General features: G+C 42.4%; 1 protein-coding gene across 6 annotated transcripts in view; it reads right to left on the reverse strand.

Moving 5' to 3' along the window:
* The window catches only part of RAB30 (RAB30, member RAS oncogene family), a 101,152-nt gene that overhangs the window by 22,334 nt on the left and 60,508 nt on the right, over positions 1-18,310 (reverse strand). For 3 of the 6 annotated variants that reach the window (XM_033206791.1, XM_033206786.1, XM_033206790.1), the window contains one exon: positions 1,733-1,833. In XM_033206791.1, the coding sequence (XP_033062682.1) occupies positions 1,733-1,825 (93 nt within the window). In that variant the 5' untranslated portion in view covers positions 1,826-1,833. Of the gene's footprint in view, positions 1-1,732; positions 1,834-6,502; positions 6,586-16,605; positions 16,803-18,310 lie in introns of all 6 variants that reach the window. The other 3 variants (XM_033206787.1, XM_033206789.1, XM_033206788.1) reach the window with 3 other exon arrangements.

Below are 18,310 nucleotides of genomic sequence, written 5' to 3' on the forward strand. Positions count from 1 at the left end.
CCCAACCCCTGTGCCTAAAAAACAGCTAGATCTGATTCATTTTAACTGTCTGCTAAATAATAAAAACAAACATAATCTTGCCTCTGAAATATGAGTTTATGGTGGAGTTGAGGGGCTGGGAGGGGTAAAATGTAGACACAAAAGACAAATAAGAAAGAAGAAAAATGTGCTTGTTGGCAAAAAATTACTGTTGAAAATGGAGACATTTTCACATCTAATGACAGAGTTTGTGCTTTTAAAGAGAATGGTCTCAGAAGTTAGAATGTATAGGAGGTAGAAATTATCAGGCTTAGAACCTGGAACCCAGCCTTGCCACTCTATCTAATCTCACAATATAAGATCCTAAGCAAGGCATTTAGCCCCTCTAGATCTGACCTTTCATCTATAAAGTGAGAGAGGTGGGTTGAACAATGTCCTAAGTGACCTTTCAATACCAAGACAAGGTCAAGGAAACTTTTGATAAAGGGACTAAAAACTTTGCTACATCTCTGCAGTCTTATCCTTTTGTCAAAAGCAGAAAATATGACTAATGTTAGGTAGAAGTAAAACCAGTTGGAGTTTCCCATATATCTCCATGGTGGTTGACTGAGCCCAGATGCCTATTAGCTTGTTACTTTTGGTTTCAGCAGGCCACGGCTTAAAAAGCATGGGTTCTATTCACTTATCATGGGAAAAACCCTGACATTGCCAAAGTGACTCTGGCCCCTCTAGCTGTTTGTTATTCAATCTGCCTCTCTCGTTCTCCACAAAACCACAGACTGTCAGAGCTGGAAGGGGCCTTGGAGTTCACCCAGCCCCTAACGTGCAATAGGCAGCCCCAGGAAAGGGAAGTAACTTACCCAGGCTCACAGAGCAAGCCAGGGGCAGAACCAGGACTACGACCCATGTCTCAACTCCCAAGCCAGTGCTCTTTCCACAGCGCCAGGTTATCCTATGCCTTAGATGGGGGGCAGGTGCCAACTTGCTGAACAAATACTTTATGAAAATTCAAGATATGTATGTAATGGTCCTACGAAGGGTGCCATTCATATTTTTCAGGGGAAAACACACAAAAAAGGTCAACTTCGGAATGAGTTCTCACTCGTTTCCATATGAAAGCAGTATATAATATCCAGCAGTGATTCTCAAAAGGGTAGTCTCAAAGGGAACTTGTACTTAGATCATATGATAAGAATCGAATCCAACCCAGAGGGACCATTCAATTCAGTTCAGATAATTCTTCACTATTTTCATGTCGTTCCCACTGAAGAGATTTAGAAAATTGGCCTATTTGCTCCTAAATGAAAATGATTCACTCAAGTTTCCTGGGAGGATTAAAGCGGGCATAGGCAGAATTTGACTGGTTTAATTTGTATTAGAGTTTTAAAAAATTTAGGTTCAGTTTGATGTCCAGATTCATTTGCTTCCACCTGGGGATTATTAACTAGTAACTTACTTTTGTCCAATAATTTAGTTTTGATACTGCACACTGACAGCAAAACCACTTGCCTTTGTCATTAAAGGAAGCAAGAAGAGGCGTGGGAGGGTTGGTGGAGACTCCCAGGGCCATGCTCCCAGGAGGTGGTTTAAAAACCCCTTGTTTAGGCTACAAAGCAGATGCAGCTTTCAAAGGGTGCATCAGGAACCCACAGCTAAGCCCCTGGCATTGAAACTGGTCATCCATCTCGACAGATTCCCCCAACCCCCTAGGCTAGACCGACAAACCCAATCCTGGGCTTACGAGTTCCCTTACCTGAGTGAATCTTCGGACGAGGCACGTCTTCCCCACACCAGCGTTGCCAATTAAAACAATTTTGAACAGGAAATCATAATCTTCCATACTCATTTACACAGCTGCAAGGCAAACACAGGTAAAAGTGAGAAGGGCCCAGTCAGACTTGCCCACAGAGCTCAAGCTGCACCAGCCTCGTCTCCGGGGGAACAGGTCTGACTCATTTAAAGAGCAATTTAAAGCTCCCCTCTGGTGACCCTGCCAGCGAGAAAGAAACACAGGTGTTTGGTCACAGACAGACTTTATTCCTTCTCAGCTACCTCATGCCACAGAGAATAAATGACGCAGATGTCCTTTCACCTGGTAACCTTTATTCCTCCAAGCTATCATGTCACAGTTTCCTCCTGCAATAAATCTGTTTTCTTTCAGCATGAAAAGGAGATGACAAATCCATGTGCAGGCAAGCTGGGGTGCAAAAAAGCAAGGACAATAGAAAGCCCATCCAGAGCTTAAAGGACATTTACGGAATGTATATGACTGGAAAGAAGTGCTAGTGATGGGGAGACTGAATGAAGGGGAAGGAACCATAAAGGGCCCTTTTAGTCTTCTGCTTCTGGAAGTCTTAGGGTCCTACCAACGGTAGTCATAGCCATCTTTCCCCTCTACCTCCTATACGTCTCCTGCCAACATGCTGATGCTACAGGGCCTCCCAAAGTGCCTGTCTGTGCACTCCTCTGGGCTTTGGTATGTGCCATTTCTTCTGCCTGGGATGCCCTCCCTTCCACCCATTCTGCACCTTGAAGTCCAATGCCAGCATCTCTTTCTCTGTGAATCTTTCACTGATCTTCCCCAGATAAAGCTAAACACTTTCACCACTCCTCTGTCCTAAAACTTCACTTGCTGTATACAATTCTTTGTTCAAATATCTGCCTCATCCTTAAGGGATGGGATTATGCCTTTCAGCTCTATTTCCTAGCCTCTGGGACAGAGTTACACTTTGTAAATGTCTATCCTATTGAAATAAAAAATTAGTTAATGGGCATGTTGCTTATGTGTAGACCTTAGTTTCTCCAACTGTGCTAGAAAGACTGTGACTAAAAGGGCATACTAAAAGAATGCTCTGTCTACTTCAGTGGACTGCCGTTAAGATTTTTAAAAACTTACAAAAGAACCTTATACAAAAGTTACCCAGGTGTGGTGGCGTGCTCCTGTAATCCCAGCTACTCAGGAGGCTGAGGCACAAGAATTGCTTGAACCCAGGAGGCAGAGGTTGCAGTGAGCCGAGATCACACCACCGCCCTCCAGCCTGGGTGACAGAGCAACACTCTGCCTAAAAAAAAAAAAACCAACCTTGATACACATAAAGCGCTATCCTGGTAAAAGGAATTTTAATCTACTGGGTGCCTACTACAGTACTACAGGAAATACAGAGAAGAGACAATGTCTGCCCTCAAGACCAACACGAGAAAAGTTAAATAATGGGGGAAAAAAAGCTAAATAACAATTTGCGCCAACAGTGGAGCTCTCTTGCTAAGGTGTAGGCAGAACAGACGCAGTAGACTCTGGAGAGACAGGAAATGGGCAATAAGGGAGCTCATGAGGGGAAAGGTGCTCGGGAGAGTAGGGAAGCCTCAGGGTCACTCCTACCAGCAGACCTGGAGCTCAAATGCCGGTAGCCTTGTAGGGCAGAGAGCAGAGCCCAATTAGCTGAACCTGTCAACTAGCCAGGGGAGTAAATTCCATGTGTGCAAAGATGATGCCTGTGTAGATTTCAATTAATCCTTGGAAAAATAACTGACAACCAAGCCAACATGTAGGTGGCAGCTCATGGGGTTCCATCCCAGTTCACTGGGGCTGTGAAGGAAAAACATTTCTCTGTACAAGAATCTGGGTCCATGAGCAGTGGTAGCATTATACTTGGCCCTTTATGTGTATTTCCATTTGTTTCTACAAGTATACGAGGTTTGTATTTACTAACACATTATCTATTTTACAGGTTAGTGAACTGAGGTTAAAGGAAATTTAGAAGGTGGCCTGAAATCATAAAGCTAAGAGCCAGACTTCATGTTCCAAAGGCATATAGTATCATAAAAAATGAAGCCAGAGAGACCGAGGTTCATACCTGGCTACACTGACCTTCTAAGCCTGTGCCTTTGGGCAAATGACAATTTTTCAAAACCTCAGCTTCCCCATCAACAAAATGGGGCTAATAACACCTATACCACAGAATTGTGATGCTTGAAAGAACCCATGGGAGCCCCTAAGGACAGTACCTGGCTCTTTGTCACCCAAACTCCTTAAAATGATTCTCATATTTTCCATGATCTGGTTCCTGCTGTCACTGCCAGCTCTGTCTCCTACCACTCTCCTCACAATCCACATTCTAGGCTCACTGGATTTCCTCAGTTGCTTAAATACGATGGGACTGCCTTTCTCCTCAGACCTTCACATATATTGTTCCGTCTGCCTAGAACACGAAACACAATTGAACCTCGCACCCTCGCCCACCACCCCAAACCTCCTCTAGATCTCAGCTTCAACATGACTTCCTCCAGTCTGCTCCTTTAACCTACGAAGGGCCTGGGCCTCCCCGCTCTAGGCTCCCACAATGCCCTCCTCTTCTCCTGCTGTAAACTCACCATGCTACCTGTAATTAATTATTCACATATCTCACACTCCGGCCCCATCCCTCAGCACCTCAGTCCTACACACGTGTACACTCATGACTGTGAGCAGCATGAGAGCAATGAGGTGTGTAGTTGAGTCCAGATCCTAACCCCTCCCCATCATCATCGTCCCATTCTATATTACTAAGTCATTTAATCCTCAAAACAACTCTATGAGGGGGATGCTATACTATTAGTATCCTAATTTGGTAGAGGGGGCTGCTGAGACACAAGAGAAGTTAAATAAGCAGTTAAATAAGGTCCCATGGCTGATAACTAGTGGAGCTGAGATTCATACCCAGATAATCTGGCTCTCGCATTCATGTCCTTGAACCACTACCCAAGTGACTTTCACAATGCTGGCTCGGAGCAAAAGCTCAAGAAAGATGGATGAATTACATGATGAAGGGCAGGCACTTAATCAATGTGATCACTCTTTCCTCTTCCCCTCTGGCTTCAAATATAAAACTCTACCACCCTGTAGAAGTTAAACAAGAATCAAAGTCAAACTCCTGATAAACACTCAGGGCCTGATAAACACTCAGGGACATGATATGTAAACTAAAATTCAATAAAGCTATTAGAAAGAAAAATAATAAAACTCACGGAAAGGCACACGGGCAGCAGGAAGGCATGAGGCTCTGTGGACCACAACTCTCTGCTTTCATAAGCCGGTAAGAAACAGGAAACACAGGACTGGCCTGCATTCTTTTTCTGTGCCTAGATTGTTTGACACACACTTATTTCTACATCTTTGCTGGAGGTCAAAGAACCAAAGCAGGAAATCCAGAGGAGAATGTCAAAAATAAGGACTTTAGAAACAGGGCTCTTAAAGAAGGTTCACAGTGCCCCAATGATGCACCTTTAGAAAAAGAAGGTGAAAAAAAGTCTTTGTCATAGTGAACATTATCTCATGTGGTTACCACCTGGAGCAGGCTACAGAATAAGTTAAGACACTACCCCTTTCTATAAGAAATTACTCTAATGCTCTGTTGAATATGTTTTTGTTTGTTTTGCTTTCTTTTGTTTTTGAGGCAGGATCTTGCTCTGTTGCCTACGCTGGAGTGCAGTGGCACGATCACGTATCAAACGACCCTCCTGCCTCAGTCTCCCAAGTAGGTGGGATTACAGACACAAGCCACTGTGCCCAGCTAATTAAAAAAAAATTTTTTTTAGAGACGGGGTCTCACTATGTTGCCCAGGCTTGTCTTGAACTCCTGGCCTCCATTAATCTTTCCACCTCAGCCTTCCAAAGTGCTGGGATTACAGGCATGAGCCACTATGCCAAAATGTTGGATGTTTTTTAAATGGACCTCTGGGTAAAAATTGATCTTTAATAATGCAGGCTGTCTATGGATAAAGCTGGACTGTAAACTCCAGGTTATCTGTTGTAGTTACTGTTTTGCTTCTAATGGAAAACACATGACTGAACGAAAAGATCACAAGATTATCTGCAAAATTCTACTCTTTGAAGAAGGCTTTCTGTTTGGTACATAAAGTAACAGCCCAGGCATCACCAATCCGCATGTGATGAGACTGCATTTCCCCCTGAATAAGGGAAACCCATTCAGAAGCATTTACACCCAGCCCTAAATTGATAACAAAAGTCATGCCTCATCTAGGGAGCAGACATGCCACAAGATATGCTACTAACCAAACACAACTGCAGTATTTTATATTCTATTATTGTTAACATTGATAACAGCTTAACATTGATAACATTGATATTCGGTGCTTTTTATGTCTTGGGTACTCTTCTATATGTATTTGCTCATTTAATCGTCATAACTCTATGATGTAAGTACTCGTATTATCCCTAACTTGCAGAAGAGGAAGCTGAGACAGAGATATCATCCTAAAATCACACAGCTAGTTAGCCTCAGGACCAGGATTCAAACCTAGATCCACCTGACCCCAAAGCCTAGTTCTTTCTGCAACAGGATGCTGCTACCCCCCGCCTTGTAACTGACATTGTCTCTCTGTCATGAGAGCTAGAGGCTCAGCTGAATGAGGCCCCAGGCCCTTTGAACTGCAGTGTTCTAGAATCTCCCTGCTCTGGAAGCAACACACCCACACTGATGGAGCCACACACTGAACTTCAGATTACACAAGCGCTGCTCCTCACCTTGCCCTCCAGCCCAAGATTCTTTCAGGACCTGAAGTCACACTTCAGCTGCATTACTCTCACAATTCAGTCATCATTCATCCCTGTAAGTAAGTACCAAGCATAGGGAATATAAACAGGAGCATAGATGCGCAAGCAAAATCCCCAGTATCATCATCACCACAACAGTTGTAAATAAATGGATACATGCATAAGATTCAAACTGGAAAAATAGATGAGCAAGATAAAAAAATGAATTTTAAAAAGGCACAGGAAATGAAATCTAGTATGAAAAGCTTAAAAAGAAAAACAAAAACCATTCTAAGCAACGTGAATTTGGCAACATTTAAACCATTCTTTAAAAGTGGCCTTTACCAGGCATGGTGGCTCACGCCTGTAACCCTAGCATTTTGGAAGGCTGAGGCAGGAGGATCATTTGAGCCCAGGAGTTCAAGGTTGCAGTGACCCATGATCACACCACTGCATTCCACCCTGAGCAACACAGTGGGACTCTGTCAATAAATCAATGAATAAGTGGCCTTTAAAAAGCCTGTATTCACCGTTGCACACCTGTGCATTTTTCCTCTTTCCCTTTGGGGCTCAATGTAACAGATAAAGTCAGAGGCCAGGTCTTCTCCCCAACTTTCTGACATACCTCCAACCCCAGTCCCCTAAAATATTTTGGTGACTTGTCCTTATTCAAAAACTGTGTGTCTCAGACAGGTCCTTTGGGGCTTGACTTGTTCTGTAAAGGGAGGAGCTGGGTAAACAGGCAACAAGGCCCCTTCCCATGGCAGTAAGTGTGGTTATTCTTTCATACCAAAGAGGCAGCGTAGGCAATGAAGCAAGAGGGCCTGGGTCTGTTAAAGAGCACTGTGTAGTTTCCTTATCCACAAAATGGGGATGATATTAGAACCTATACCACTGAGTTGCGTGAGAGGCAAATAAGATAATATATGGACAAGTACTCCTTTTAAAACTATATAAATAATTTTTCCCACCATTCTGACAAAAGTCATACATACTGATTGCAGAAAATACAGACAAGCAAAAAGGAAAAGAAAATCATCTATCATCTCCTTCCCTACCCAGACCTTCTCTGAGGAATAATTAGTTAGCATTCTGGTATACATCCTTCTAGTCTTTTTCTTTTTTCTTTTTAGACAGAATTTCACTCCTATTGCCCAGGCTGGAGTGCAATGGCGCGATCTCGGCTCACTGCAACCTCTGCCTCCTGGGTTCAAGCGATTCTCCTGCCTTAGCCTCCCCAGTAGCTGAGATTACAGGCATGCGCCACCACACCTGGCTAATTTGTATTTTTAGTAGAGACAGGGTTTCTCCATGTTGGTCACACTGGTCTCGAACTCCCAACCTCAGGTGATTCGCCCACCTCAGCCTCCCAAAGTGCTGGGATTATAGGCGTGAGCCACTGCACCTGGCTCTAGTCTTTTTCTTTATATATACTCATGTCTATGTGTATATTTTATTTCAAATGTATTAATTTAAAAAACAAAAACAACATCATAGGATTATATAAATTTTTTTCTATAGAATGGTATTTTCCCAAACCCAAAATCAGAACTCATGGTCTGCAAATAGAACCGATTACCAGAGACCCTCAAAATTCATTCAACGTTTGGTCATATGACCCTAGATACTCAGTAAGTGGGGGGTGTGGAGGATAGCTTCACAGTAACATAACTCTGAGAAATACTAAATATTATCACCCAATCTTGGAGGTTTAAAATGTTCTGAAAATTCCCATAATGAAGGCTAGTTAACTTCATTTAATCCAGGATTTACCAAATATGATTTTAGCTGAGAATTCTTTTCTCCTATAAAACACCTTTTTTTTTTTTTTTTGAGACGGAGTCTCGCTCTGTCGCTCAGGCTGGAGTACAGTGGCCCAATCTCCGCTTACTGCAAGCTCCGCCTCCTAGGTTCACGCCATTCTCCTGCCTCAGCTAGGGCACCCGCTATCGCGCCCAGCTAATTTTTTGTATTTTTAGTAGAGACGGGGTTTCACCATGTTAGATAGGATGGTCTGGATCTCCCGACCTTGTGATCCGCCCACCTCGGCCTCCCAAAGTGCTGGGATTACAGGCGTGAGCCACCCAGCTGGGCATAAAACACCTTTTATATGTGTCTTGTTACTAGGGCTCCATGAAACATTAGTGTAGTAAACACTATTATATTTTATAGCATTTGAAATAAGAGCTGCCCAGGTAGGGTTGCCAGATACAGTTAAAAAAAAAAAAATAAGAAGAAATCCAGGTCATGTCACCCTGACCACGTCAAATTTCAGTTTCAGATGGTCAGATGGCAACAAATACATTTTAATATAAATTTGTTCCAAATATTGCATGAGACATATTTTAAAGTTTGTTGTTTATCTGAAATTCAAAATGAACTGGACATCCTATCTCAGTACTTAGATCGCAGTAGAAATAGAGGCCCTAGGCATAACACCATGCTTGCCCAGAAGCTATGGAGGGTGATGGGCAGGGCATGAGAAACAAGATATCCCTGATAAATCCAAAACAACCAGAGGAATAAAAAAGGGCAAGTAAAATTTCAAGAAGGCATCATAGGGGTTCTTTAGAATCTGGGCCAGACTCTGGAGGGTGGGTTCAGACTGGCACAGAGGGCTCAGCAGGGGAGTCTCACCCTCTTTGATGATCCCAGAGCACTGTGGACCTCCCTCCAAGTATGTCCCCACATGTGCATCTGGCCCGTGGAAGGAGCCATGCTATATGTGTCTCTCACCCCTACTATCCTTAAGGACAAGGACTGTACCTCAACAAGATACCTGTCTCTTCTTATCCCACTGTTGTGTTCAGTAAGTGTACATTGAATTGAAAGCCTTTGATCCATCTTTCCGCCTAACAAGGTTCTGTCCCTGGAAGCTCATTATTGCTTAATCACTAGGAGGCAATTACTAACTATTACTATAATCAACTGCTGCAAGCTCACTTGCTTTACATCAGCTGCTAATTTCATGTTATTGCAAGTTAATTATTCTCCTTGGCCACAAATGTCAAACACCCACCTGTGCTGTGGCTGCTCCTTATTCACCAGACTGTAAACTCCAGCATTTTTACATGGCCCTTTATAGTTTACAAAATTCTTTCACAGACATTATCTAATCCGGACCTCCCAACAACTTCAAGAGAAAGCTCTAATCATTCTGCAAGTGAGGAAACTGAGGGTTTAGGTGATGAAGTGACTGACTTACTCTGACACCCTAGTGAGTCACAAGGTGGCCTCGGTATCCTGGCCACCTAGAATTTCTCCTCTGCCCGAACATACTATGTGTTCCCAGGTTCCTGGCCATTTGGACCATGATTTGAACACACTGCGTGCTAGGAATGGTGCTAAATGTTTTCCACATGTAATCTTATGTAATCTTTTCAGTAGTCCATCAAATGGGTATTAATATTCCCATTATACAGATAAGAAAATTGAGGTTCAGAGAGATTAATTAGTTCAAAAATCAAACAGCTAATGAGTAAAAGTGCCTGGATTCAAAACCCAGGTCTTTCTGGAAAAAAAATTAAGTTGGAGGTCTGTCTCACTCCTTATACTAAAATAAATTCTGGATGAATTCAAAATTTGGATCTAAAAAACTGAAGGCATAAAAGTACTAGAAGAAAACATTATATATAAATATATATATATATATACACACACACACATAAAATCTTAGAGAAGGCTTTTTAAGAATTACTCAAAATCAAGGCTATAAAGTAAAAAGACTGACAAATTTCATTAAATGTTTCAAAAATTCTAAATGGCAAAACAATAAAAATGAAAAACTGACTAAATATTTGCAATATATATTATTAAGGTCTAACTGATTACATGCATAGAAAGTTCCTATAAAATGAATATGAAAAATTCAATAACCCCCTAGAAAAAAACAGGCTAAGGACATGAGCAGATAATTCACAAGAAAGGAATAAAAATAGCACTTACATTTTTTTTTAAACTGATCAACTTTACTCACAAAAGTAAATTCAAACTACAGTAAATTTATAATTATAAATTATAATTTTAACTATATATAGTTATAACAAGAGGCCATTCATCTCAGATTGGCCAAGTTTATCCTGTACTGGTGACAGTATAGAGAAATGGGGCACTTGTATACTACTGGTGGGAGGTAAATCAATGCAACCTCTATGGAGAGCACTATCGATTTAAAGCTAAAAACGCTATTACAAACCCTCTGACCCAGCAACTGCACTTCCAGGAATCTATCACATTTATACTCACAAAGGCACAAGTAGTGGGATATTTATTACAACAGTATTTGGAATAGCAATTATAAAAACAACCTAAAAGTCCATCAGCAGAAAATGGTTATATAGATTAAGGTAGCCATACAACAATGGACCACCACACAGCCTGCTATGGATATCTGCAAGATATATTAAATGAAAGAAGCAAGGCAAAGAATGGTGTGTTTATAGTATGAAGAAATGGTGGGGGCATATGATTCTATATCTGTATAGGCACAGGATATTTTTGGAATGATACAAAAAAACTGGCAACAGTAGTTGCCCCTGGGGAGGCTATAATATTTAGCTCTTTCTAGGAAAGACGATAACCTCCAACTCTTAAATTATACTCAGCCCTTTTATTCAGTCTATAGCAGTGATTCAAAAGAAAGACAGTTTTCCTAATACAGGGAGAGAGGCCCTGTTTCACAAAAAAGATCTATTCGGGGTGCTCTGTTTCAATCTTTCTGTCTTTCTCTTTGTCTGCCTAGCTGCATCCCTTCATGGGACACGGACCCCAAGAAGGAATGTCCTACCCAGACTCTGGAGTTGCTTTTCCAGTTCATTGTGTGTATTACTGCCTTCTCTAAACCATGTCTCAGCATAGTGAGTCTCTACAAGGAGGATTCATTCTTTCAGACCAACTTCCCTCAAAACCAAGTATCCACAGTATGGCAGCCAAAACCAATGGATCAAACAATAGCTTGCTTGTGTCATGAATAAAAACAAAACTCTCACACATTCGTACAGCTTAGAAATTACTCTCACTTCACTCTGACACAGAACATTTCTGAGGAAGCAGAAGGAGCTCATCTTTTTCTCCCCATTTTACAGAGATGAGATTTGAAACCAAGATAGTGACTTGCCTCAGGCCATGCAGCATGTAAGCAACAGAGCCAGAAGAGCAAACACAGGTCCGGTGACTCCAAATCAGAGCTGCTGCCAGGACAAATAAGATCTGCAAATAGAAATCCCTACTGGGCAAGGCCACAGACAAAACCATCAGGGGAGCTGGCATGAACACATGCCATGGTGTGGGGGTGCAGTTAGGAGGAAGGAACTTACAAGCAGCCCTTGGAATACTTTTTAAGATATGCAAAAAGTAAAAATGAAAATGAAAAATAAAGCAGGCCTGAGACCTCCACAAGACTATTTTCAAAAATCAAGACAATCAAATATTCGATTTTATTCTTTGTATATTATGTTTGATATTTTCCTAATTCCTAGAAATACAAAACAGATTTGGGATTCCAAACATGAGAATGATTCCACAAAGCAGCATTTTGTCAGCATTAACCCAAGCAAACACCTGAATTATCTTCTGGTGCTCTTTCTGCCATAGTGAGAAGTTGGCCATAGGGAGCATCCCTGCACTAAGCACAGATTTGGTTTTCCACAGATGGGTGAGAGCAGAAGGGAGGAGGCCACCGCTTAGGACCCACTCAGTTAACTCCCCAGGCAGGGCTAATTTGTTTTGTACCACAGCACCTGGGAGCAGGTGTTTGACAAAGAGGCTCAGATGTGCCTGGAAATGCTCGTGCTTTGTTTCCTGGGGGAAGAAAAAGGATACCCATCCCACTCATCAACCCCTTTCCAAGTTGGAGAACTTCTATCTGCAAAACATGTTTGTTAAACGGCCCTAAAAAAGGACCTTGCAGACCCAACTCGCTGTTTCTGTCTTCTGCACAAGTAGGTGGGGCTCCCTCTGTTGTCCTCCAACAAAAAACAATACCACTGCAAAGAGCTCTGGGCTTTGCCCCATTGCCCTCCCAGTTGTATTCTCTAAATCAGGGACCGTGTCTAATCTTTCCTCTGCAGAAGCTTCCCTGCGCCTGCTTGGCTGGACCGGAAGAACCTTCTTATCGGCTTATTCAGTCTCCTCCCCCAAGGCTGAACACACAAAGCAGCCTGGCCAGGCAGCCAGAGGTCAGAGCCATGGCTCAGAACTGAGCTCAAGTCTTTCCCCTGATGGTCCTCTGCCCCGGAGATCAGAGGCCTACCAGGAACAGAGATGTCTTCTCCCTGATGGAAGACTATCATACCAGGCTGGACCCCTCCCTCAGCTGTTCAGATTCCCTCCTCACTGGAAGCAGGAGAAAAAGTGATAGGGAAGCAAGTATCTACATGCTCAGCAACCTGAATAGATGAAGACAAAAAAAGAACTCTCCCAAGTTTGTCTCTCAAGTTTGTGACAGGTCCTGTGTCAAGCAGAAGAATGACTACTTGTCTAGAGCTTTACACACAGCAGACCATTATTGCATCCTTGAATCAGCCCCATTGAGCAGAATTTCTTACATACTGTCACTATCAATATGTTTTTACATCTATAGAGCACTTTTAGTTTCCTAAGTGTTTTCCAGTGCATTATGTTGGCAAATTCCTGTATCACGGCAAATTCTTATGCAGAAGATAGGGTACAAATTTTCCGTCAACAGGGACGGACACACACACACACACACACACACACACACACACACACAGCATACCATAACCTATCTGTCACCAAGGCCTGCTTGACTACACCCCTGCTTAACCCCTGTCCCTACTGCACCAACATGGCTCAGGGCCTCGTCCAGCTCTCCCCCACCCAGCCTCCTGTGGACTTCTTTGTTTTTTTTTTTTTTTGAGACGGAGTCTCGCTCTGTCGCCCAAGCTGGAGTGCAGTGGCCTGATCTCAGCTCACTGCAAGCTCCGCCTCCTGGGTTCACGCCATTCTCCTGCCTCAGCCTCCCGAGTAGCTGGGACTACAGGCGCCCACCACCTTGCCCGGCTAGTTTTTTGTACTTTTTAGTAGAGACGGGGTTTCACCGTGTTAGCCAGGATGGTCTCGATCTCCTGACCTTGTAATCCGCCCGCCTCGGCCTCCCAAAGTGCTGGGATTACAGGCTTGAGCCACCGCGCCCAGCCTGCCTCCTGTGGACTTCTAACCTGGTTTCCTGCGGCCAGTTTATGAAGTGTTTTCCCAAAAGTGCCAACTAATTATCAGCCTTGAGGATGCAGTTAAACTCCTTAGGTAGGTTGGTGTAACAAGGCTCTTCATAATCTGGCCGAAATTCACCCCTTTCAATTCCCATATACCTTAGACTCCATCACATAACAATAAACTCTGGGCTCCTTAAACTTGAATTCAACAAGTATTTATTAAAGAAATCGCCAAAAAGCGGGAACCTTTTTTTTTCTTTTTGAGCAGAGTTTCTTGTCATCCAGGCTGAAGTGCAATGGTGAGATCCCAGCTCACTGCAACCTCCACCTCCCAGGTTCAAGCAATTCTCCTGTCTCAGCTTCCCAAGTAGCTGGGATTACAGGCACCCACCACCATGCCCAGCTAGTTTTCGTACTTTTAGTAGAGACTGAGTTTCACCATGTTGGCCAGCCTGTTCTCAAACTTCTGACCTCAGGCAATCCACCCGCCTCGGCCTCCCAAAGTGCTGGAATTACAGGCGTGAGCCACCATGCTTAGCCAAAAACGGGGAAATTTTTAAGCCAAAATAAGTAGTCTCTTTCAAAGAGTTCCAGATTTCAAAAAGTCTATGAAATCAATAATTCTGTAACCATGCTGCAGGGTACAGTTTGAGGGCTGGGTGGAAGATGTGGATGTGTAAAACTTACCAACAGATGGAACCTGAGGGAAATCCTAAAGAAAATATAAATTCTGGCATTTTAATCCCAGGAACAACATGCCCAGGGAGCCAAAAACACCAAAAATAAATACATACATACATACATACATACATACATACATACAAAGAACAAAAGACTAGAGAGGTCCAAACTTATTTCAAGATAAGCAGATAAATAAGTGGCCACTGGTGTTAACTTATTGAAGGCAGGAATGGCATCCAAACATTAACAGGTGAAGTAGAAAGAGGCACAACTTTCCTCAATAGCAACTTTTCAATACTCATCAATACTCATCAAAAGCCTTTCAATACTCATCAAAAGCCTTCACAAGGTCCACGCACTTCAACCCAGCAAGAGGAAAATTCGGCTTCTGGGAATTTTCCTACAGAATGCTTCCTAAATGTGCACAAAGATTTACTTATTTACTTACTTTTACTTTTTGTAGAGATGTGTTCTCACTATGTTGTCCAGGCTGGTCTCGAACTCCTGCTCTCAAGTGATCCTCCTGCCTTGGACTTTCAAAGTGCTGGGATTACAAGTGTGGGCCACCACATCTGGCCAAGATGACCCCCAAGATGGAGGGAGAAGTAAAACCTCTAAACAGCAATAGAGAAGGGCTAATAGAGAAGCCACATGATACAACATTATGAAAGAAATATTTGGACTGGGCGTGGTGGCTTGTGCCTGTTATCCCAGTGCTTTGGGATGGCAAGAAGGAAGGATCACTTGAGGTCAGGAGTTTGAGACCAGCCTAGGCAACACAGCAAGACCCAACCTCTACAAGAAATTTAAAAATTAGCCAAGTGTGGTGTCATATGTCTATGCTCCCAGCTACTCAGGAGGCTGATGTGGGAAGATCTCTTGAGCCTAGAAATTAGGCATTACAGTGAACTGTGATCATGCCATTGCACTCTAGACAGAGTGAAATCCTGTCTCTAAAAAACAAAAACAAAAATAAATAAATAAATACTTAGAAGGAAATATACTTTTAAAATTCTTACCTCCAGGTGATGAGATTATGAATAGCTTCTTTCCTTTTTTTAATATTTATATCTTTTCCAATGCACATTATTAAAATATCTTAGGGGCTCAATAGTGGGGAGGGAAACATGGGACAGGTACACATATATGAAGCCAGTGACCATCCACATTCAATGGGCTCTTTCAGAAGGCAGGGTCTTACTTGGCACATACCAAAAGCCATAAAAGAATTCAAACCTTTCATGCAGTTAGTTCACTGCTGAGAATTCACTTTAGGGAAATAACTGAATGAACCCAAAATGCCAAATGAACAAAAATATTCATTACCTCTTATCTAAAAGAGTAAAGAACTAGAAGCAATCAAAATGTCCAAAGGAAAGTTCCATATAGAACATCAACACCATGGAATGCAAGGCAGCCATTAGAAATGCCAATTATGAAAACTATGTAGAAAAATGAAATAATGTTGACAATAGGCTGTAAAATGAAAACAATTCACCAAGTTGCATTTGTCAGGACTGCAGCTATGAAAAATACGCATGTATATCAACAAGAGCATTTCAAAAGTAAAAATGTGTTATGCTAGAATTATGAGATTACAGAGAGCTTTTATTTTTGAAGTTTGTTATTTTTTAAAAAACAAGTTGTTAACATTTTGCATGTACCATAGACACATTTTCAAAACTTTGGAAACACAGAAAAGGGAAAAATAAAATTGCCAATACAAATGCAATCACTGTCAGCATTTTGATGTGTTTCTCCTAGTTTCTTTTTCCTATGTACTGGCTGGTTTTGTTTTGTTTTGATCGTTGTTGTAATCGTATCAACAATTCTTTAAAGCAGTTACAAAATCATTTCAATTTTGAGAAACCAGAGAACTTAATATAAATCTTGTACTATAACATAGTGGCGGCTATCAAGAGACCTCATATAATGTCAGTTTGTAAGTAATAAAACAGAATATTGTACCACTATGACAAAATAGATGGACCAATCAAGGTTCCTAACACCTGTAGATGACTTTTAGGCCTATTTCAGTAGCCATAAGCCAAGAGCATGGTGAGTACTGTGTATTAAAGCTGTAGAGTGCATAACGTAGTTGGAATTAGAAAGGCATTTAACAGACTGAAAACAAAAAGATACAATGAGGTACTAAGTTTTCAGATCAGAAGAAAGCTAAAGGAAACCAATTCAATTGGTCATTAGGTCCAGAATATTTAACTTCCTTTACATTTCTCATACCTTTACTCTCCTGGCCTCCTGCCCGTCCCTTCACCAAGGCCAGACTCCGGTAGCTGGGCAGCAGCTGCTGTGTTCTGCTTGTTTTCCCTGCCTTCCTCCTGCCTCCCCACTTGCAGGCTGTCCTTCTTCCATTCTGCTGCCAAATGCAATGCAGACCATCACAGGCCTAATGCGCACCCATATCACTATGGACTTCTCTAGAGAGAGAAACAAGGGCAGGGAAAAACACTATCTAAGCAATGCACAGGCTTGGCCCCATGCACTGAGGGGAGGCTCAGTCTGTTGTCACCATTGAGGGGCTCAGTTTCTGCAGGAGTGTGATACTTTTGTGCTTCTCAAACAACAGGGTCCCTCAACACAAACTGATGATTCATCTATTATATGTAGGTCTTCCAAAGACTGCCCTCTGTCCTAAGGATAGAGGAAAAAGCCTGCTGTGTTGGACTGTCTAAGATGTGGTATGCCACCACTAGCATAGCAAACCTCACTCAGAGGCAAGAAGAAATAGAACTTGGCATTTTTTGCCTTCAATGCTTTTAGAAATGAACACTTGTACAAGATGCAATGGGACTCCACTGCAGTCTCTCCAAAGAACTAATCTAATCATGTCATTCCCACACTTAAAACTCTTCCAGGGCTCTGGCTGCCCCCACAAAGTTGTCTGTAAGAAGTAGTACAGTGCCCTGGTTAAGAGGGCAAACTTTGGAGCCACACTGCCTGAGTCTGAATCCTCAGACTGCTCTTTCTGAATGCTCTGAATGCTCTTGATGAGTTGGGTGACCTTGGGCAAGTTCCTTGTCCTCTCGGTGCCTATATTTATTTATTTATTATTACTTTTAAGAACAAATTCAATACCTATCCTATGTGTATTTATTTACAAATAGGGATAATAACAGTATTTACCTCATAGGACTGTTGTGCAGATTAAAGAAATTAATACAATAAAGTACAAAGAAGAGGGCCTGGTAAACAGGAAGTGCTCAATAAATGTTAGGTGCTGCTACTGTTATTGTTATTGTTGGTGAAAGTTCAAATTCTCCCGCAGGGCATGCAGAGCCCTCCACAGCCCAGCACCTCGTATCTTTCAGACTTTGCTTCTCATAACCTGTTACCACTATGACTACTGTTATGATCACACAGTCTTGCCAAGTTCCCAGAGCATGGGCCCCTAGACACCTTTACTCACAGGGCTCATCTCTTTACTGGGTGGTAAACAACCAATTATCTCTCAAACCGTACCCACCTTCCCTGTGAACTGGTCACTCTCTACTTTGTGCCTCCTCTATGTTCTGTAGACTTTCTCAATACACAATTTTTTTAAATTTATTTTTTAATTTTTATTTTTATTGTTTTGAAACAGAGTCTCACTCTGTTGCCCAGGCTGGAGTGCAATGGTGTGACTTTGGCTTACTGCAACCTCTGCCTCCTGGGTTCAAGAAATTCTCCTGCCTCAGCCTCCCCAGTAGTTGGGATTACAGACATGCACCACCACGCCTGGCTAATTTTTGTATTTTTAGTAGAGATGGGGGTTTTGCCATGTTGGCCAGGCTGGTCTCAAACTCCTGACCTCAAGTGATCCACCTGCTTCAGCCTCCCAAAGTGCTGGAATTACAGGCATGAGCCACTGCGCCTGGCCAGACACTTTATTATTCTTGTTGGTTTATGTATCCTGTTTCCTCCACTAGGCTTAAGGACAGAGGCTCCT

This window comes from Trachypithecus francoisi, unplaced genomic scaffold (assembly GCF_009764315.1).
Source record: "Trachypithecus francoisi isolate TF-2019V2 unplaced genomic scaffold, Tfra_2.0 Lachesis_group8, whole genome shotgun sequence".
Taxonomy (NCBI): Eukaryota; Metazoa; Chordata; class Mammalia; order Primates; family Cercopithecidae; genus Trachypithecus; species Trachypithecus francoisi.